This window comes from Schistocerca serialis, chromosome 5, assembly GCF_023864345.2.
Source record: "Schistocerca serialis cubense isolate TAMUIC-IGC-003099 chromosome 5, iqSchSeri2.2, whole genome shotgun sequence".
NCBI lineage: Eukaryota > Metazoa > Arthropoda > Insecta > Orthoptera > Acrididae > Schistocerca > Schistocerca serialis.
In genome coordinates this window covers 567,499,372-567,522,477 of record NC_064642.1, presented here as the reverse complement: position 1 = coordinate 567,522,477, position 23,106 = coordinate 567,499,372, and the positions used below count along the sequence as shown (strand labels likewise).

The 23,106-nt window shown below is 46.1% G+C and overlaps 1 protein-coding gene across 5 annotated transcripts in view; it reads left to right on the top strand.

Annotated features, from left to right (window-relative positions):
• Positions 1-23,106, top strand: part of LOC126481273 (uncharacterized) — a 100,547-nt gene that overhangs the window by 36,962 nt on the left and 40,479 nt on the right. For 4 of the 5 annotated variants that reach the window (XM_050104901.1, XM_050104900.1, XM_050104899.1 and 1 more), the window contains exons 2-7: positions 10,946-11,146; positions 11,457-11,587; positions 19,921-20,017; positions 20,115-20,264; positions 20,688-20,847; positions 20,957-21,119. In XM_050104901.1, the coding sequence (XP_049960858.1) occupies positions 10,946-11,146; positions 11,457-11,587; positions 19,921-20,017; positions 20,115-20,264; positions 20,688-20,847; positions 20,957-21,119 (902 nt within the window). The remainder of the gene's footprint in view (positions 1-10,945; positions 11,147-11,456; positions 11,588-19,920; positions 20,018-20,114; positions 20,265-20,687; positions 20,848-20,956; positions 21,120-23,106) is intronic. The other variant, XM_050104902.1, reaches the window with a different exon arrangement.

Here is a 23,106-nt window from a genome sequence, read left to right as displayed (position 1 = left end):
CAGCACATTCTCCAGTGGCCAATTGAACCAATGGGTAGCTGTATCTGTACACGCCATCCAAGCTCTGTTTGACTCAATGCCCAGGCGTATCAGGGCCGTTATTACGGCCAGAGGTGGTTGTTCTGGGTACTGATTTCTCAGGATGTATGCACCCAAATTGCGTGAAAATGTAATCACATGTCAGTTCTAGTATAATATATTTGTCCAATGAATACCCGTTTATCATCTGCATTCCTTGTTGGTGTAGCAGTTTTAATGGTCAGTAGTGTACTTTTTACCCATCATAGCAATAGGGTAAAAGACATTTAATCTGTGGTTTGGGAACTTCTCTGTCTGTATGGCACATTTTGTGGACCTTTCTCCAAGAGGAAGTCCTTGTTTTTAGTTCTTTCCTTTCGTCAGTTGAGCTTAACGTATAGTTGCTATTAACTTCTTTTACTTCTTGAAGTTCTAAGGTTATGACATGGGCACTTATGACCTCAGTTGTTTTTGAGCCCTAAAAAAAAAAGGAAAAAGAAAAAAACTTCAGTTCTAAGTTGAGGGAAAGAAGGAGCAGCATTTTAAACATCTGAAATGCCTCAGCCCTTACTTATTGGTGGCAGGCACAACATGGCTGCTTGAATTTTAATAAATTTTTCTCGTATTTGTCTGACTGGTTTATGACACGAGGTTCAACAAGGGTGTCTTGCCCAATTATCTTTAACATATACATATACATCATCAGCAGTTCAAACATATGGTGAATGGGAGGGGAATGGCATTAAGGGACAGGAAAGGACACCAGGTGCTAGGGCCAGGAAAGGATACCAGGTGCATTCAGTGTGTATGCCTGCGGACCTCATTCAACATGTTCAAGAGGATATTCCAGCAGCCATTAGAGGACAGTGTGCAACCAACTGCAGATTGTGGCACACATTGGAACGAATGCTGCCTGCTGTCTGGGCTTAGAGATAATACTTGGGTCATTCTAGTGACTGGCAGAAAAAGTTGAGTGATATATCAGTGAGGAACTTGAAACTTTCAGCACATGGCAGGAGCTTGTAGACGAACTACAGCTCAAGTTTAAAAGAATAGTTGACCTCTCACAGGATAGATATGTACCCACAAGAACAGTCCATACTGGGAGGGAACGACCATGGTATACAGTCACTGTAAAGAAAGTTCTAAAGAAACCGAAGTTATTGCATTATAGGTGTAAAATAAAGCAAAAGGCTACAGACAAAGAAACGCTAAATGAAACATGTTTGGCTGTCAAGAGAGCAATGCATGATGCCTTCAATGGCTACCGTAACAGAATATTGTCAAATGATATTTCACAATACCCAAAGAAATTCTGTTGTATGTAAAGGCTGTCAGTGGCACCAATGTTAGTGTCCAGTCCCTAGCGAATAATGAAATTGAGGATAGCAAAGCAAAAGCTGAAATGCTTAACTCCATTTTCAAATGTTCCTTTACAATGAAAAATCCAGGAGAACAGCCCCAATGTAATCCTCATACCACTGAAAAGATGAATGAAGTAAGTATTGAGAAGCAGCTGAAATCATTAAAAATAATCAAATCTGCAGGGTCTGATAGAATTCATATCAGATTTTATACAAATTTGCAGCTCAGTTGGGCCGTCTTCTAACTATAATCCATTGTATATCCCTTGAACAAAAAACCATGCCCACTTCCTCGAAAAATGCGCAGGTCACACCCATCTATAAGAAAGAAGGGTAGTAGAAGTGATTCACAAAACTACCATCTAATATCCTTGACACTGATTTGTTGTAGAATCTTAGAAGATATGAGCACAAACGTAATGAGGTATCTTGAACAGAATGACCACCTCAGTGCCAGCCAGCATGGATTTCGAAAAAATTGATCATGTGAAACCCAACTCTCACTTTTCTGACATGACATACTGAAAGCTTTGGGTCAAGACAACAAGTATATGCAGTATTTTTTGATTTGCAAAAAGCACTTGACTCCGCACCACACCTACGTTTATTTTTAAAAGTACAATCATATGGGATATCAAATGAAGTTTGTGACTGGATTGAAGACCTTTTAGTAGGTAGGACACAGCATGTTATCTTGGATTGAGAGTGATCGTCAGATGTAGAAGTAACTTCAGGTGTCCCAGGTGTGCGTTGGGACCATTGCTGTTCGTGTTATATATTAATGACCTTGAAGACGATATTAATAGTAACCTAAGGCTATAATGAAGTACTATCTGAAAGAAGCTGCATAAATATTCAGTCCGATCTTCAAAGTGGTGCAAAGATTGGCAACTTGCTTTAAATGTTCAGAAATGTAAAATCGTGCACTTTACAAAAACATAGTATCCTATGACTACAATATCAATGAGTCACAGTTGGAAGCGGCCAACTCATAAAAGTACCTGAATGTGACACACTATAGGGATATGAAATGGAATGAGCGTATAAGTTGTTGTGGGTAAAACAGATGGTATACTCCAGTTTATAGGTAGAATACTGGGGAAGTACAATCATGTCTACAAAGGAGATTGCTTACATATCACTCCTGTAACCCGTCCTAGAATATCGTTGAACTGTGTGGGACCTGTATGAAATAGGAGTAATGGGGGGAGGGGTGGGGGGGAGGCATTATGAGTGGTCACCGGTTTGTTTAATCCATGGGAGAGCCACAGATACAGAAGGAACTGAATTGTATGACTTGAAGATAGACGTGAACTATCCTGAGAAAGTCTATTAACGAAGTTTCAAGAACCGACTTTAAATTGTGGCTCTAGGAATATACCAGAGCAGGAGAATGCTAAATGTGAGCAATGCATTGGAGATTGTACTAATTCCCAGAGTCATCATTTAAAGATGCTTCTTGAAACTTTGTTGATAGACTTCCTCAGGATCGTTTACGTCTGTCTTCAAGAGTAATCCAGTTCAGTTCCTTCGGTATCTGTGACACTCTTCCACAGATTTAATAAACCCGTGACCCTTCATACTGCCCTTCTCTGTATGTTCATATCGCCTTCATACAGGTCCTGCACACTTCAATAACATTCTAGGATAGGTCACAGGAGTGATTTGTAAGCAATCTACTTTCTAGACTGACTGCATTTCCCCAGTATCCCACCAATAAACCAATATCTGCCATCTGCTTTACCCACCCCCTGTGGGTCCGGGGTAAGAATAGGCCCGAGTTTTTCCTGCCTGTCGTAAGAGGCGACTAAAAGGAGTTTCAACCGTTTTGGCCTTCCATGTGATGGTCCCCTTTGGGGTTTGACCTCCATTTTTCAAAATTCTGCAGAAGTACGAGCCTTTTGGGGAAGGACGCCTTACGTGGTGTACCACTGGTCCTCAGTGCACTAAGACCTTGGCACTCAGCATTGTACCGGCGTTGTAACCATACCCACTATTCCTCAAATTGAGCCTAAACGCCTGATGGGCTGTACAAGTTACGCCCATAGTGCGTCCCCATCTGCACCTACGATCATGATGGATTTTCCATGGCACCAGAAATCCAGCACGGTAGCCAGCCCGTTGTGGTGGGGTCGTCATGTACCCTCTAGGTTGTAGCCCCCTGACAACACAGGGATCGTACTGCCGATACCTGAGCTGCACCCTCCCCACGTCGGCCAAGGAGTAGATGTCCGTCTCCTTGGGGCATCAGGACTCCCGGCAACGGTCATCCTGCCAGGTGGCCCTTGCTGAGGCTGGGTGGCGCCCGTGGGGAGAGCCCCTGGTCGGAGTGGGTGGTATCGGGGCGGACGTTTCGCAGATGAAACGTCAACACGTATCAGGTCGCTCTGCGGCCGAGTCTTTCAAACGGAAAGGTGCTGTCTCTAGTTCTGGTTCTCCTGCCCTTTCCCCCTTGGCCACTCCCTGGGAGGAGGGACAGGCCCGCCGGCTTGGGGCGAAGTACTTCCCCTGCTATTTGGTCTGTTCTTGAACCGATGGGGGGACGTTCGCCACCTCCAAGCCCATGTTTTTTGTTCAGCACATTGAGGACAACTTCGGGGAAATCGAGGCTCTCAGTAAGATGCGTTCGGGGTCCGTTCTTCTAAAGACCACCTCCGTCACACAGTCGGCGGCACTCCAGGCGTGCGACCGCCTAGGGGATATCCCTGTGTCCATTGTCCCGCATCTGGCACTAAATAGGACGCAGGGGGTTATTTTTCATCAGGACCTCCTGCTGCAATCTGATGAGGAGCTCAGGGCCAACCTGGAGTGCCGAGGCGTGCATTTCGTCCGGCGAGTCCAACGCGGCCCCAAAGACCGTCGCATCGACACCGGGGCCTTTATCCTCGCCTTCGAGGGGTAAAGGTGATGTGCTACCGGTGCGACGTGCGACCTTATGTCCCGCCTCCTATGCGCTGTTTTCGGTGTTTGCGCTTTGGGCACATTTCGTCACGGTGTGAGGCTGAGCCCCTTTGTGGCGACTGTGGACGTCCTCTTCGTGAGGAACATACGTGCACCCCACCACCTTGGTGCGTTAATTGTCCTCGCATCCACTCGCCTAAATCCTCAGACTGCCCCGCATATCAGAAGGAGAAGAAGATACAAGAACTCAAAACTTTGGATCGTCTCTCTTATTCTGAGGCCAGGAAGAAATATGACCGCCTCCATCCCGTGCCGTTGACCACTTCGTTTGCCTCAGTTGTGTCCCCTCCTTCCGCGGTATCCTCACCCCTATCCTGTCCCCCCTCCGCCTCCTCCCCCCATCATGGGTCTCTGCCTCCGCCTCCTCCCCTCATCCTGGGTCTCTGCCTCCCAAATCCCTCCCTTCCACCTTCCAAATCCTCATCCCCCGTGCCCCCCCCGCCACCTGAGAAGCAATCCTCTTCTCAGGCGTCCATCGGGGAAACGTTCCGGACCCCAGCTTCCGAGGTCCGGCGTTCCAAAACGGACCCCACGCGTGAGGACCTTCTTCGGGTCCAGCCCACCACCCCTGTGCCTCCTCGGACTTCCAAGAAGGCCCCCAAGAAGAAGTCTCTATCCCCCTCTCCACCCCGGCGCGTTTCGTCTGACACTCCATCCGTGAGTCGCTGCTCCCGGCCGTCCTCAGTTTCGCTGGGATGCTCTGCTGCCAGGCGCTCAGCTGGCCTCTCGTCGGCAAATGATGCTGCCCCTCCTACACCACCAGGGACAGCGGCCGCAGCTGGCGATGACTCGGGAACAGGATCCACCTCCCGCCGGTTGTAGCGTTGTTCCCTCGAAACCTGGCCCTCCGCGGCCGTCGAGGTGACCAGCTCTTCCCCCGTCTCGTTCCCCCTCTTTTTTGACTAGCGATGGCCTTGTTACATTGGAACATAAGAGGTATTCAATCTAATCGGGAGGAATTACAACTGCTCCTCCGCCTGCACTGTCCACTCGTCCTTGGTCTCCAGGAAACCAAGTTGTGCCCGACTGACCCTATTGCCTTTACCCACTATATCTCGGAGCGGTATGACCTCACCCCTGTGGACGGTATCCCAGCTCATGGTGGGGTCATGTTGCTCGTTCGGGACGATGTCTATTACCATCCCATCCCATCCCATTGACCACCCCACTCCAAGCAATAGCTGTCCGTATTACTCTTTCTGCCTTTACTTTTTCAGTTTGTACCATCTACACTCCATCGTCATCCGCTGTTAGTCGGGCTGACATGATGCACCTGATTGTTCAGCTTCCCCCCCCCCCCCCCCCCCCCCCCCCCCCCCCCCCCCCCCCCGTTTTTATTGTTTGGCGACTTCAATGCCCATCATCCCCTTTGGGGCTCTCCTGCATCCTGTCAAAGAGGCTGCCTCTTGGCGGATGTCTTCAACCATCTCAATCTTGTCTGCCTCAATACTGGCGCCCCGACTTTCCTCTCAGACTCTACTCATACCTACTCCCACTTGGACCTCTCGATCTGTTCTACCACTCTTGCCCGTCGGTTCGAGTGGTATGTCCTTTCTGACACCTATTCGAGCGACCACTTCCCCTGTGTCGTTCGTCTCCTGCACCACACCCCATCCCCACGTCCTTCGAGCTGGAACATACCGAAAGCTGACTGGGGACTTCACTCCTCCCTGGCGACCTTTCCGGACCACGAGTTTCTCAGTTGTGACAGTCAGGTCGAATACCTCACGGCTGTTATCATCAATGCTGCCGAACGATCCATTCCTCGTACTACCTCTTCTTCACATCGCGTTTCCGTCCCCTGGTGGAACGAGGCTTGTAGAGACGCTATCCATGCTCGACGATGTGCTTTACGCACCTTTCGCCGCCATCCTACGTTGGCGAATTGTATTGGATACAAATGACTCCGAGCGCAATGCCGTTGAGTCATCAAAGGCAGCAAAATGCTTGTTGGGCCTCTTTCACCATCTCCTTTAACAGTTTTACTCCCTCTTCTGTCGTATGGGGTGGCCTGCACCGCCTGTCGGGCATTAAGGCCCACTCCTCGGTACCTGGCCTGACCTCAGGTAATGAGGTCCTCGTTGATCCTGTGGCTGTCTCCAACGCCTTCGGCCGGTTTTTCGCGGAGGTTTCAAGCTCCGCCCATTACCACCCTGCCTTCCTTCCCAGGAAAGAGGCAGAAGAGGCTCGGCGACCTTCCTTCCACTCGCTGAATCTGGAAACTTACAATGCCCCCTATACTATGCGGGAACTCGAACATGCGCTTGCACTGTCCCGGTCCTCTGCTCCGGGGCCAGATGCCATTCACGTTCAGATGCTGGCACACCTTTCTCCGGCGGGCAAAAGCTTCCTTCTTCGTACCTACAATCGCGTCTGGACCGAAGGTCAGGTCCCCATGCGTTGGCGTGACGCCGTTGTTGTTCCTATACCCAAACCCGGGAAGGATAGACACCTTCCTTCTAGTTACCACCCCATTTCTCTTACAAGCTGTGTCTGTAAGGTGATGGAGCGCATGGTTCAAGCTCGGTTAGTTTGGATTCTTGAATCTCGACGGCTACTTACCAATGTCCAATGCGGCTTTCGTCGCCGCCGCTCCGCTGTTGACCACCTTGTGACCTTGTCGACATTCATCATGAACAACTTTTGGCGAAGGCACCAAACGGTAGCCGTGTTCTTCGATTTGGAGAAGGCTTATGATACCTGTTGGAGAGGAGGTATCCTCTGCACTATGCACAGGTGGGGCCTACGCGGTCGCCTGCCCCTTTTTATTGATTCCTTTTTAACGGATCGAAAGTTTAGGATACGTGTGGGTTCCGTATTGTCCGACGTCTTCCTCCAGGAGAACGGAGTGCCTCAGGGCTCCGTCTTGAGCGTAGCCCTTTTTGCCATCGCGATCAATCCAATTATGGATTGCATTCCACCTAATGTCTCAGGCTCTCTCTTTGTCGATGACTTCGCGATCTAGTGCCCAGAGAATATGCCTCCTGGAGCGCTGCCCTCAGCGTTGTCTAGACAGCCTATACTCATGGAGCATGGCAAATGGCTTCCGGTTCTCTGAAGAGAAGACGGTTTGTATCAACTTTTGGCGATATAAAGCGTTCCTTCCGCCATCCTTACATCTCGGTCCCGTTGTTCTCCCATTCGTGGAAACAACTAAGTTTCTAGGACTCACGTTGGACAGGAAACTGTGTTGGTCTCCGCATGTCTCTTATTTGGCGGCCTGTTGTACATGTTCCCTTAATGTCCTCAGAGTTCTTAGTGGTTCATCTTGGGGAGCGGATCGCACTGTCCTGCTTCGCTTGTATCGGTCCATAGTCCGATCGAAGCTGGATTATGGGAGCTTCGTCTACTCGGCCATCCCTCTTACGCCGTCTCAACTCCATCCACCATCAGGGGTTACGGCTTGCGACCGGAGCCTTCTACACTAATCCTGTCGAGAGTCTTTATGCTGAAGCTGCCGAATTACCATTGACCTACTGGCGCGACGTACTGCTGTGTAGGTATGCCTGCCAGCTGTTGTCTATGCCCGACCACCCCTCTTATCAGTCCTTCTTCGCCGATTCTCTCGACCGTCAGTACGGGTTGTATGTGTCTGCCCTGCTGCCCCCCGGAGTCAGCTTCCGTCGCCTGCTTCGACAATTGGATTTTGCCCTCCCTACCACCTTCAGAGAGGGTGAGAGCCCGACACCACCTTGGCTCCAGGCTCCAGTTCATATTTATCTCGACCTCAGCTCACTCCCGAAGGAGGGTACTCCGGCTGCAGTGTATTGCTCACGGTTTGTCAAACTTCGTGCTCGACTTGCCGGTCACACCTTTATTTACACCGATGGCTCCAAAACTGACGATGGTGTGGGCTGTGCCTTTGTCATCGGGGCCGCCACCTTTAAATACCAGCTCCTCGACCAATGTTCCAGCTTTACGGCCGAGCTTTTTGCTCTCCATCAGGCCGTTCAGTATGCCCGCCGCCACCGCCATTCATCGTATGTACTCTGCTCTGACTCACTCAGTGCTCTTCAGAGCCTTGGAGCTCCCTATCCGGTCCATCCCTTGGTTCAACGGATACAGCAGTCCCTCCATTCTTTCGCTGATAATGGTTCTCCTGTCAGCTTTCTGTGGGTTCCCGGACGCGTAGGAGTGCCTGGGAATGAGGCTGCGGATGCTGCAGCCAAGGCTGCAGTCCTCCTGCCTCGGCCAGCCTCCCATCGTGTCCCGCCATCTGACGTTGGTGGGGATGTTTGTAAGAGGCTTGTGTCGTTGTGGTGGGATGCTTGGTCATCCCTCCAAGGAAACAAGCTCTGGGCAGTAAAACCGCTTCCAACTGCTTGGACAACCTCCTCCCGACCATCTCGGCGAGAGGTGGTCCTTCTGACCAGGTTGCGGATTGGGCATTGCCGGTTTAGCCACTGCTACCTGCTCTCTGGTGACCCAGCCCCGCAGTGCCCTTGTGGTCAGGCATTAACAATGCGCCATGTTTTATTGTTGTGTCCCCACTTTAGTCAATCTCGTGTTGTCCTGTCCCTGCCCTCTACTTTACCGGATATTTTAGCTGATGACGCTCGAGCAGCTGCTCGTGTTCTGCGTTTTATAACTTTGACTGGCTTGTCCAAAGACATCTAACCTTTTTACTTATTTTATCTCCATCTTTGTTAGGTCTTTCTGGTGTCCCCCCCTCCCCTTGAGTTTTACTAGATTCCATGTGCTCTAACAACAGTGACTGGGCGCTAATGACCTCAGTAGTTGAGCGCCCTTAAATCCCCCCCCCCAAAAAAAAAAAAAAAAAAATTCCAACAGTTGTAGGATAGTAGGATACAATGGTTTTTTTGTTTTGTGAAGTGCACAATTTTACATTTCTGAACATTTAAAGCAAGTTACCAATCTTTGCACCACTTTGAAGACCGGACTGAATATTTATGCAGCTTCTTTCAGATAGTACTTCATTATACATAACTGCATCACCTGCAAAAGGCCTGAGGTTAACATTCTATTAACATTGTCTGCAATGTCATTAATATAGAATGTGAACAGCAAGCATCTCAACACATTTCTATGGGACACACCTGAAGTTACTTCTACATCTGATGACTCTCCATGCAAGATGACATGCTGTGTCCTCCCTACAGAAAAGTCCTCAATCCAGTCTAGTTTCGCTCGATGCCCCATATGGTCATACTTTGGACAATAAACATAGGTATGGTACAGAGTAAAATGCTTTTTGGAAATCAAGAAATAATGCATATGCGTGGTTGCCTTGATCCAAAGCTTTCAGTACGTCAGGTAAGAAAAGTGAGAGTTGGTTTTCATGTGATGGATTTTTTAGGAATCCATGCTGATTGGCATTGTTGAGGTTATTCTGTTAAAGGTACCTCATTAATTTGAGCTCAAAATAACGTTCTAATATTCTACAACAAATTGATATCAAAGATATTAGATGGCAGTTTTGTGGATCACTTCTACTACCCTTCCTGCAGACGGGTGTGACCTGTGCATTTTTCAAAGAACTGTGCATTGTTTTATGTTTGAGGGATCTACAATAGATTATAGTTAGAAGACGGGCTAACTTAGCTGCAAATTCACATAGAATTTGACAGGTATTCCATGGGGCCCTGGAGCTTTGTTCAATTTTAACGATTTCAGCTGTTTCTCAACACCACTGACACTAATTCTTATTTCACTCATCTTTTCAGTGGTATGAGGATTAAATTGGGCAGTTATCCTGAGTTTTTTGTTGTAAAGGAACATTTGAAAACAGAGTTAAACATTTCAGCAATTCCTTTGCTACTCTAAATTTCAGTTCCTGTCTCATTCGCTAGGGACTGGACACTAACTTTGGTGCCCCTAACAGTCTTTACATATGACCAGAATGTCTTTGGGTCTTTGTGATAGATCATTTGACAATATTCTGCTTTGGTAGTCTTTGAAGGCTCACATGTTACTCTCTTGACAGCTCTCCTGTCATCTGTGATACTTTAGCCACAGGGTCAGAACTGCACTGAACTGTGGGCACACATTTCAAACAGTCAGTAGTTTCAGAGAGTAGCAGTATCACAGTACACTTCATGAATCACAACTAAATGAAGGTGCTGACAGAGATCTCTCATTTCTGGAATTCAATCTTAAAATTAAAACTGCATAATATCTCATCAATCGTAACTCTAAATATCTTCTCAGCAAGGCCTGAGATGCCACTCGATATGTACATAAAGAGTGCCAAGGCCAGAATAGAGCTTTCCTACTTGCTATTTTAACTACCTTTGAGTGTAAACCTGGAATATTCCTGTATCCTCTAGTTTCTAAATATTAGTGAGCCTATCAGCTTTCATGTCAACAACAACAACAACAACATCAGCTTTCATGTCTGTTTTTGTTCACTTCCTCATGACAAACAAAAGCTTTTCCCTGTGTTTTTACAGGATTGTTTTGGAGTTAGGACAGTTCTGTTTTTATTCACACTAGTTTAGAAAACATGTAAATCTAGTTCATACTAGTGAAGCAAGCAAAATACATTTTTTTAAAGATGGTTTGGGAATACTACTTAAAATTAGTTTTAAAACATTATGCCTTGGTTGAGAAACAGCTAATGCATTGAAACATTTTTGTTGCAGTTACGAGCAACAGGTAATGATGGAAGACTTTTCAAAAAGCCTTTACATCAGCTGCAGTGTCAAAAAATAACTTTGGAGTCTGGATGTGAGGCTGAAGTCCCTACTTTCATTATCGAAGCTTGTAAATGTATTGAAGAGAACTGTGGTACAGAAGGGCTCTTTCGCAAAGCAGGTTCAAATGCCCGACAAAGGCAGATAAAGGTGTGTATGTAACTAATCAAATAATTTCACTTAATTATAGCATTGTTAAAAATGGTGGCACATAATTTGTGTGCAGAAACAGAATCTGTGCCACAACCCAATACTTGTGGGGGTTGACAAAATGCTAAGGGGAAATTTATTTTTGGATGACTCATCTTTCCATTCTGACCCAACAATATGCCAGAATTGAAGTTGTTATCAGTTGACTAGAAAGTGAGGATTTGCAACCAGAATAGATTTCCTTTGCCTTAATTTGTTTATTTTATTATTTTTATTTTTTAAATTTGATTTGCATATTGAATTTTTGCAGACGCATCTTGACAGTGGTGGAAAACTTGGTGGACAGCATCATGTGATAGACGTTGCAAATGTTCTGAAGCATTTCTTCAGAGAGCTTCCAGAACCACTCCTGCCATACATTTACCATGATCTTTTTATGCGGTATGTTCATACACTGGTGAATAATATTTACAGATGCAAACTTTAGTGTAGTACATAATCAAAAAATTAAAGTGAGTCCTTCTGCTTGTTCTTCCATATGTTTTTCAGGGCATGATTATTTTCCTGTAATACATGCAAACAGATGATGTACCTTTCATAGTTTTACTCTTGTGTTTGAGAAGTTCTCTGTTACCACATAGATTTCTTTTCCAAATAACAGTATTGTATTTCTTGTTCACCCCCGCTGTCATTTAAACTTGGCACCACAAACACTGTATTACACCATGTGTCCATTTTCTATTGCTGTAGCATGTTTAGTGTCATAGGTGTCAACTTCGTGCATCTTTCATCTTCCACTAATTTGGCCGCATGCAAACATGTAGTAACTCTTACACAGGTATGATTACTCCACTGCTCCTCTCAGCACTACAAGAATGCCACATTTTCACAGCACAGTTTAAGTACTTCTCAGTTTGGCTTTCGTGATTTGATTCTCTAGAGAGCCATATGTTATCTAACAAAAGTCTCCCTGAAAGAGCGAAACAACAAAGCTATTCTGTTGGCGCTATCTGTGCCTTTGTTTGTGTGGACTGTAAAATTATACACAACACATAATAATGTTTAATTAAGCAATGAAAAATCCAGGACGGATTAATGACTGTTATGAAAAGGATAGATTGCTACTCGCCACATAGTGGAGATGTTGAGTCACAAACAGGCACAACAAAAAAATTGCTGAGCAAGTAAGCTTTGGCTAAAAGGCCTTCTAGAGTACACACACACACACACACACACACACACACACACACACACACACTCTGTGCATGATGGGAGATGCAGTCTGGATGGTGGGGCAAGTAGGTGGCTGGGGCAGGGAGGGGGAGGGAGAGCGGGGTAGTGAGAATTCAGGGATATGGTGGGAATTGGGAGAGGGCAGCTGGGTGCTGTCGTGAGGAGGGCTGGGGGTGGGTAGAGGGAGTGAAAAAGCAGAGAACTAAAAAGACTGTGGTGCATTGGTGGAACAGAAGGCTCTGTTTTGCTGGAGTGGCAGCAAGGAAGTGCACAGGTGGCTAAAGTACACTGATTATTGGAGTTTGGCCAGGGGGTTGACTGTCCTCCACCCACCTATTCCCTTCCCTGCTCCCACACCAATGCATCCACAATCCTTTTACTTCTCCCTTTTCCGACCCCCCCCCCTTCCCTCTTCCCACCCCAAACCTTCTGAATGCACTAACTGTTCCAATCTGTCCCAATCGTGTCGCTATATGCTCTCACAAGTAGCACTTTACTGTCCCCCTCTCCTACCTTGCTATCCCTTCCCCTAGCCAACCCAGCCTTGTCCCTAATGCCACCACCTGGTATGCTTCTCCCATCGTGCGCAGTTGCTCACAGTCTGGCCTCGGCAGCCAGTGCATTGCTTTGTGAGGAAACAGTGGTGCATCGCTTGCATATTTCACTAGAATTAATTGTTGTTTCTCATGCAACCTGAAAAACAGAACATTGGATGTGAGGCAGTAATGCTTTCCTGCTCTTATTGCACTTATTGTTGTACCTTGTATTGTTCCCCTTTTAATCTGGGTATTTTTAGGAATTTTCTGTCATTGTGATCAGCTTTCTGGAATAAACATGCCCTTACACTTCGAAGGTGCTGCATAAGCTGTTGCTTTGGTGGAGAATGGTTGCAGCAAGCATTATGCTGTGGAAGTGTTCAGAACTGCAGCTTCCACTACTTCCAGAACCGTAAGAAGGTACAGAGAAGTTGGAGACTATGCAAGGAAATCAGGATCAGGCGTTAGAACAACAACATGGGCACAGTATTACCACTTCTTACGATATCAGGTTTTCCACAACTGTCAGCCAGCTACTGCTGAAGCACGAAATTAACTCCACCAATGTTACTGAGAGAACCATCTGAAGAAGATTGGAAGAAGTCAATCTTCAATTCTGAAGATCCACCACATGCCCAGAACTCACCAGAGAGCATCACACATCATCATCTGTTTTGCATATAGTATCATGGCTGGAGAGAATAACTGAGAGAGCAAGAGTCATTCATTGATCTTGCATGTTCTCATCCAGGATGCCTTAACAGGGTAGTTCTCTGTTGGGGTGGCAAGAAATCAGTATGACTGCAAGAACAAATTTGGTCTTTGTAGAGCTACTGGTCTTAGAGCATATTGGTATGTGGTGGTAATCCTTCTGGAGCTTATTGGATCCTTTGCTCCATCTGTTGGTGATTCTTGACAGTGCACACCCACATGTTGCATGAATTGTGCAAGAGTTCTTGGATGAAGCAGAGATTCATGCTATGCCTCAACTGCTCAAACCCCTGATTTGAATCCTGTTCAGCTTGTACAGAACCACCTGGGGAAAAGGGTCAGTGAGCATTATTCAGAGACCTTCCTGAAAGAATGGGAGATGATTCCTCAAGAAGACACTGCAGTATTAATCAGGAGCAAGCCTGGAAGGTTGGAGGTTTAGACTGGTGCAGGAGGTAACAGATGCCTTTGAAAATGCAAAGAGAGGTCTGTGTAGTGTAGAAAACCAAAACAGATGTGCATTTCCCCTTGTGAGATTCCTCAAACTGTGCTTGAAGTGTCAATCCATTCATATTACTTCCGCCTCTTGGGCTTACTTTTATATAAATGTAATTTTTTTCATTGTCAGACACCTAATTGGGCCTCTACCAAAAAATTTTTTCATAGATTAGTAGATCAGTTTCGTATAAGTGGTTGGAATTTAAAATGGAAAAATTGAAAATCATTTTCTTCAGGAAATTGAAGTGGTACATTTTTGTGCCATCAGTGTAGGTGCGGAACTAAGATGCTATGACATTACTGACATACCTCTTGCATAGATGGAATCTCATCTCAGAGGAAGGCCGAGGGTATCATTGACAGATGAAACTATCTCCTCCCCCTGTATATTTTGCCCGGTATATCTCACCCGGTCTCTTCGCCCTGTATATCTCGCCCGGTCTCCTCCCGGATCCAGGGATTAGAATAGACCCGAGGTATTCCTGCCTGTCATAAGAGGCAACTAAAAGTTTCAGCCTTTATGTGATGGTCCCCTGTACGGTTTGACCCCCATTTTTTTTCAAAATTTTCCCGAAGAGCGAGCCAATTCGGGAAGAGGGCCTTACTTTGTGCATTGTGTCCATCGTGCATTGAGATCTTTAGCCCACTTTCTCGTAGTCACATTGCAGTCCAGCTCATTCGCCATCTCTTTTTACGAGGACACCTTCCTGGGTGTGTTATCCACCGTGCACTTTGCAGTGTTGCTTTCTGCACAGATTACAACCATGGACTTCTTTGCACCTCATATCCAGCATGGTAGCCAGTCCGTTGTGGTGGGGCTGCCATGTTGTAGGTTTGTAGCCCCTTGACAACACAGAGATCGCTCTGCTGATGCCTGTGCCGTTAACTCCTCACGTATGCCAAGGAGTAGATGCCCGTCACCCTGGGGCATCAGGACTCTCGGCAAAGGCTGTCCTGCCAGGTGGCTTTTGCTGTGGCTGGGTGGCCCCCATGGGGAGGGCCCCTGGTCAGAGTGGATGGGATTAGGGCAGATGACACATGATGAAGCGTAACATGCCATCACTTGCTGGTTATCAGACACCAGCAGTCTGTAAGTGTCCCAAGTCTCAGTGCAATGCAAGAAAGTACGACCCTAAATCTTACCCCACCCTGGCCACACCATGGGAGGAACGCATGCTAAGGATGGCAGCGAACCTTATTCACCGTGGTACCTCGTATGTACAAGAACTAATGGAGACATCCTTTGTTTCGATGAAGCCACAGTTTTTTGTAGAGCATTTAGAGGACAAGTTTGGGGAGGTGGAGGGTTTGTCCAAAATGCGCTCTGGCAGCCAGTCTTGATAAAAACACCATCCTCTGCCCAGTCACAGGCTTTACTCACTTGTAACATGTTGGGGGATGTTTCTGTTACCATCATGCCACATAAGAGCTTAAATATGGTCAGGGTATTATATTCAGGGTGTATACACCCCGGGAGATCTGGGAAAAACCTGGGAATTTTTTCATCCGCAAGAAAACTGGGAAAACACGGGAATTTTTCAGAATTTTAGTTTTCAATTAAATTTTTGTAATTTTGATTGCTAACAACTGATAGTCTAACAAAGAATATTACTCTACCTTACTACTGCAGAATTCTATTGCAGCAATAAAACATGAACGGGTGAAAAAATTAAGTAGAACTTAAGTTGCAAAGGAAATGAGCTATTTACAAGAAAACAAACTGCGCCCACAAACGTCTGTCAACAACAAAACGTGTTAAATGCATTAGGATGAAAGACTATGCAATACTTCATAACAGCAAACTGCTTGCGATGAGTGCGACGTCACAATTGTTTACATTAGCTTCGTTAGACAAGATGCCAGTTGTGTATGAACAGTACATTCTCCCACTTCTGGCTACTTGGAAGTATGGTTGTAGCAAGCAGCCAGATGCTACCCAGAAAATTTTTCTGGGACGCAGTGTTTATATTTAATTATTTTGCTGCTTCCTCTTCAATTACAAATCTCACATCAAATGAAAACAAAACTGATTTCTGTGGCCGGAAGCCATCAATTCATAGATTTTGTAGATTCATAGCTAAGTTTTACTGCTCCGAGGGAAAGTATCTTGTCATTTAGCACGGAAAAATTGTATTTTCGTCTGGGTGAAAGTGTATTTTTAACTGGGAAATCCTTGTCCACATATACACCCCGTATATTCCACAGGGACCTTCTTTTGCAGTCTGACGATGAGCTGCGTGCCAATTTAGAGCGGCGAGGTGTTTATTCATGTGGCGCATCCATCAGGGTCAGAGGGATAATCAAGTTGCCACTGGTGCCTTTGTCTTGGCCTTCGAGGGTGACACCTTACCCACAAAGGTCAAGATTGTGGTCCACCGCTGTGATGTCAACCCTTATATCCCTCCCCCGATGCGGTGCTTTAAGTGCTGGAAGTTCGGCCATATGTCTTCCCGCTGCGCTTCCAGCATCACATGTCGAGATTGTGGATGTACATCACATCCCCATACTCCATGTGCCCCGCCTCCAATCTGTGTCAACTGCAGTGAACATCATTCACCTTGCTTGACAGACTGCAGGATTTTACAGAAAGAGAGGAAAATCATGGAATACAAGACCCTGGACCAACTGACATATACTGAGGCTAAGAGAAAATATGAGCACCTACATCCTATGGCTATGACCACCTTATACGCCGCTGCTACAGTAACAGTTGTAGCCCCATCAGTTGTGTGAGTTTGTCGGCTCTCAGAGCCAGAAGACTACACCTGGCCCCTTGATGGTGCGGGGCACATACCTCCCTGTTGCTCCCGCATTGCCTATCTCGGGAGCACTGCCCCCCAACCATCGGAGACACCAGACCCCACATACCAGCTGGAGAAGCTTCTTCGGCTCCTCTCTCCAGGAAGGGATCCCTTAGTTCACTCCCTTCCCAGGTTTCTGCTAGTGGGAAAGATTGCATCCGCTAGTGGCTGAAGTGCCCAAAAGTAGCTGGTCGTAGGACTTCACGATCCTCCTCAGTCCCGGAGACTGAATTATCGAAGCCCTCCCAGCCAGAGAAACCCAAGAAACAGCGAGAAAAGTCCAAAAAGAAGACCCCTAAGACCAAGGAAATTGCAGTGGCTCCCACACCACCGCTACATACAAGTTCTGCATCTGGGGATGAGGTGGAGATTCTGGCGTCCACTGAGGACCTAGATCTCGCTGGACCCTCAGACACAATGGATATAAACTGCTCAGGCAGTATGTCGGTGGCAGCAGATGACCCAGAAGTGTAAACAGCCTTATTGAATGTTCCATGCCTTCCCAGTCTCACGATGTCATCCTCCAGTGGAATTGTGGTTTTTTTTTTTCCACTGCCTGGCTGAGCTACGGCAACTGTTAAGCTTTACACCTGCTTTCTGCATTGCCCTCCAGGAAACCTGGTCCCCGGCAATGCGGATCCTGCCCTCCAAAGCTATAAGGGATATTACAGGAACCGTAGCGACTATAATCGAGTGTCAGGTGGAGTTTGCGTTTATGTCCTAAACTCGGTCAGTAGTGCAACTGTGCCCCTTCAAACCCCTCTTGAAGCTGTAGCTGTCAGAATAAGGGCGATGCAGGAAATAACTGTCTGCAAGGTATATCTTCCTCCAGATGGTGCAGTTCCCCTGAATGTATTACCTGCAATAATCGATCAACTCCCTAAAACTTTCCTACTTTTGGGAGATTTTAACGCCCATAACCCCTTGTGGGGTGGCACCGTGGTTACTGGCTGAGGCAGAGAAATGCCTAAACTTTACTGTCTCAGTTCGACCTCTGCCTCTTAAATACTGGGGCTGCTAAACATTTCAGTGTGGCTCATGGTAGTTAGTCGGCCATTGATTCATCCATTTGCAGCCCAAGCCTTCTCCCATCTATCCACTGGAGAGCACATGATGACCTGTGTGGTACTTAACAATTCCCCATCTTCCTGTCACTGCCCTGGCGACAGGCACATGGACGCTTGACCAAATGGGCTTAAACAAGGCAGACAGGGAAACTTTCACCTCTGCGGTCACCTTTCTCTCTCCCCCACACAGTAACATCGATGTAATGGTTTAGCTGGTGACTACAACAATCTTTAATGCAGCAGAAAATGCGATCCCTTGCTCTGTCAGTTGTCCCCGCTGAAAGGCGGTCCCTTGGTGGTCACCAGAAGTCGCTGAGGCAGTTACGGAGTGCCGGCGAGCTATACAGCGGCATAAGCGTCACCCTTTCATATAGCACATCATAGCCTTTAAGCAGCTCCATGCCCACGTTCGCCAGCTTATCAAAAGATGGAAGCAGGAGTGTTGGGAGAGATATATCTGGACCATTGGATTCCATATGTCTCTTTCCCAAGTCTGAACAAAGATCAGACACCTTTTTGAGTACTAGTCCCCAACAGGTGCCTCTGGCATTAACATCAGCGACGTGTTGTCTGCTGACACAAAAGCGAATGCTGAGCTCTATGCTAGAGCCTTTGCATCAGAGAACTACCCCCCAGCCTTCTGCACCCTCAATCGGCAGATCGAGATGAAAGTCCTCTTCACTACACGCCACAGTGAACCCTATAACACCCTATTTACAGAGTGCGAGCTCCTCAGTGCCCTTGCACATTGCCCCGACACAGCTCCTGGGCCAGCGACATCTCCTCATAATCTTCAACCGCATCTGGTGCCATGGTGTCTTTCCAGTGCTTAAACCCGTTAAAAATCCACTTGATGTGGCTAACTATCGGCCAGTCAGCCACACCAATGTTCTTTGTGAGCTGCTGGAACGTATGATGTGTCGGCAGTTGGGTTGGGTCCTGGAGTCACGTGGCCTACTGGCTCCGTGTCAGGGCGGTTTCCGCCAGGGTCACTCTACCACTGATAATATTGTGTCCCTCAAATCTGCCATCCAAACAGCTTTTCCAGTCGCCAACACCTTGTTGCTGTCTTTTTTGATTTACGAAAAGTGTATGACACCACCTGGCGATATCATATCCTCGTATAATATGAGTGGGGTCTCAGAGGCACGCTCTAGATTTTTATCCAATATTTCCTGTGGCTTTGTACTTTCCATGTCCAATTTGGTGCCTCCCATAGTTCACCATATATCCAGGAGAATGGGTGTCCCACAGGGCTCTGTATTGAGTGTACCTCTGTTTTTAGTGGCCATTAATGGTCTAGCAGCAGCTGTAGGGCCATCCAGGTCACCCTCTGTGCATGCAGGCGACTTCTGCATTTCGTACTGCTCCATCAGTATTGGTGTTGCTGAGCAGTACCTACTGGGGGCCATCCACAAGACGCAGTCATGGGCTCTATGCCCCAGCTTTCAGATTTCGGCCTCCTCCTCCTCCTCCTCCTCCTCCTCCTCCTCCTCCGTCCCGCCCGGTGTCCTCCCCCTCCCCCCCTCCGTCCCGCCCGGTGTCCTCCCCCTCCCCCCCCTCCGTCCCGCCCGGTGGCTTCCCCCTCCTCTTTCTGTCTGTCTCGCCTGTCTCCCCCACGTCTATCTCGCCTCGTCTCCCCCCCTCTATCTATTTAGCCCAGTTTCCCCCCTCCCCGGTATATCTCGTCCAGTCTCCATGTCCTCGTCAAACTAGTTCTTGTATTTTTCATCAGTTTTAATTTTTTTATACTAATTGGTATTTTGTCTCAAATGAGATACTGTCTGAATCAAAGTATTTTGTTCTCGTTTGACTGAGAGTGCTTAGCTTTTCAAAAAGGTGTTTGTAACTTGAAGACATTTAGGTTATTTATTTTCTGATACTTATGTCATTTGTATAAGTTGTATGCATGTTTTCAAAACTTTCAGTTGCTTGCTGTTAAAAGAAATGAAAGTAGAGGCAGTTCTTCTAACATGCTTGCTTCTACCAGCAGTACATCTTGCTTCACTAGAATACATAATGCAGGTAAGTTAAATACTATACAGTGATTTCTACAAACTGCTCTAGGCTCTGTTACAGGTGGACAGAAGTCAGATTTCTGCTGACTGCTTTGAATTTTTAGTTCTTTCAGAGAGTTGCATCACAGTCCGAACTGAACAAAATGGATACAAGAAATCTGGCTATTATTTTGACACCTTCTATTATGCCAGTGGATGAAAAGATGATTACCAATACAGGAACAAGGTTGGGGTACCACGTCAGTATTGTTGAGGTCAGTTTGAATTCAGTCAGTTTGTGCTTCATTTTCCACACAATATTTTTAATGTTACCTGCTGAAATAAACCTTGCACTCTATTCTCTTGCTTTCCTATTACTATTACTGTTCTTTTTTCTTTTGTCATAAATTTGACAGTGAACAGGAAAAGGATGAGTGGGGATGACTTACAGACCCCTACACATTTCGTTCAATGGAGAAAATATTGATATTGCTGCTCCTCTTTCTCGTTCCATTGTCACTGCCATGACAGTCTTGTCCTCTCCTTCCACTGCACTCCTGCTCCCTTCTCCTCTACCTCATCTCTACTATCAGTTTCTCTTGGATAAAGTATTTTCTTTCTATTCTTATAACCAATCTCTGCTTTTGACATGATGATTAAGAGAACTATTTTTCAGTGTGTCTACTGTATACTTCCAGACCCTGCTTGAGAATGCTTCTGAAATTGGTTTATTGCCAGATCACATTTACTGCCAGTTGACTTCTGTGTCCCATGATGGTATAGAAATGTTGGGGATGAATGGGGAAGAAGGTCCTAAAACAAAGAAAAAGAAAAAACGTCGAAGTAATTCATTTACAAGTAAGAAGAAATTGTACACTGTGTCAATTTATAGTGGACTGATCTTGTGTTGAAATAAAGTTGGTAGTTCATGGCTAATCAACTAGTTATAATATATATGTGTCAACAGGGGTGATAAATGGTTTCAAGAAAATGGTTGGACGAATTTCGCCAGATGTTGATGAGAATGATCTTATTAGTTCAACACCAGATTTCTCCACACCAGTAATGAAATCTACTAAGAAACGGAAATTATTAGATGTACCAACGAGTGCATTCTCAAACAAGAAAAGGTAAGTAATTAGAGATATGATCAGTTGAGATCAATCGACATTTATATAGTAACCATTATGTATTGATGCTTGTTATTTATGACAGCACTTTGTCAGAACTCAAAAGTAGTGGGAGATTGAAGAAACATTATCAGAAGGTGAGAGAGTGGGGGCCAGCAATGATAAGGCTAGGTGCTATGTATTTTCTTGGAAAATACAAGGGACATTCAGTAATTAACTCTAGTATTGATGGGTTGTGTCTCTCAGAGCCAGGCGAGATTTTTTTTAAATATCCAGAAGAGTACACTACTTGGAGTAAGCCATTCATTGTAGCATCCAGTTAATGTTTCTAAAGGCCTCTACTTGCTTCATCATTCCTCTTTATTCACCAGTTGATTATTGATTGGCAGTGTCCACTAATTGAGGAAGAAATTGAAAAATAGTTATTAGAAAGTGTTAATGAAGATTTGGATGTAGATCCTGATTTTGTTCCTGAAAGTGGTCACGAGAGAGAAGTGAAATGAGCAACAAACAGTTGGACAGTGAAGACATATCTTAGTTATTCCCATCAAAAACATAAATGCCAGCACTAATACTGATTGAGATTCTCTGTCAACTAATGTAGTTGGTTCTAGTCCCTCCTCCAGTGAATCATCATCTTGCTATTTGTTGAGACTTGGACAAACTAACCAGCTGAAAAATGTCCCCAGTCAAAATGTCCATACCAGATCTCACAATATAATTACGCACTTGCCTGATGTCAATGGGCAAGCCAGAAATGCAAACACACTTGTCGAGGCCTGGAAACTGTTCGCTGATGATGATTTGCTCAATTTGATTATAGAGAGCACAAATACTTAGATAGATAAAGTAAAACCTCTTATAAAAGTGACCTAAATACTGCAAGAAACTTGGGAAAAAAAAAGAGTTCAAGGAAGACTTGGCATGGAGGCAAATAAATATGGAAGAATGTTGGGACTCTTGTGGCATCGGGACAGAAATCTTCCTGCCTGGCATGGCACTGCAAAGATTTTCTTTTCTTTTCAGATGGATTTGATTACATAAAACTGTATTCACTCAAGATAGGAACATAAAGAGTTATAAGTTGGCCCCTGTACACGGTGTTATGGAGGGATTCTCTAAAAATTGTATGAGGTATTACATGACATGTGAACACCTAACAGTGGATGAAATGTTACTATCTTTCTGGGGAGTTTGTGCTTTCATAACATTCATTTCTTCAAAACCTGGAAAGTATGAGATCAAAATATTTATCATTGCAGATCAAGCCCCCAGGGGGCTCGCCACTCTTTGGCGGGTTCGTGCTTGGCTACCACGGAGCCCCAGCCTTTGCAGCACTTTTTCCCTTCCATGCTGCCTGTCTATCCTCTTACTACTTTTTTCCCCTCCCTTGGGGAAAATGTTCCCCTCCCTTGGGGAAAATGTCTGGGGTATTATTGGGAATGTCCTGCATTCTGTCGCTGATGTGTGAACAGTCTCAACTTTGATTTTGGTTCCATTTTCTTTTCTCTGTTTCCCTCCTCCTCTCATTCTTCCACTTTGGCGTTTGAGGATCCTCTTTTTTCTTCTTCCTCCCTGTGCACTCCTGAAGGCCGGCCCAAGCATCTGACACATAACAGGTGACTGGGTAACACGTAATTCGCAGCCCTGGGTTGACAGGTAGGATTCGCATGTACCCCCTGGTACAGGCCAGGCCCGGGGAGGAGTGATTGCCTGAGTGGTAACCTTCCCAAATTGCCGATTGGTCCCTGCGTCAGGTGTTTGGGAGGTGTGACCTCAAGTGTGAACAATCACCTAAGGCGGATGCGCCCCCTTGTGAAGGAGGCCCCCAGTTGGAAGGAGTGCACCATCGGAGACGCTGGCAATCACGAGGGATTTCCTCACTATGAGTCAATCATCCTCTCCATTGACTTCTACGAAGCGTAAACGTAATGGGGCTACTGATTCGAAGACCTTTCCCGCTGCAACGCGGTTCCTTGTGGTCTCA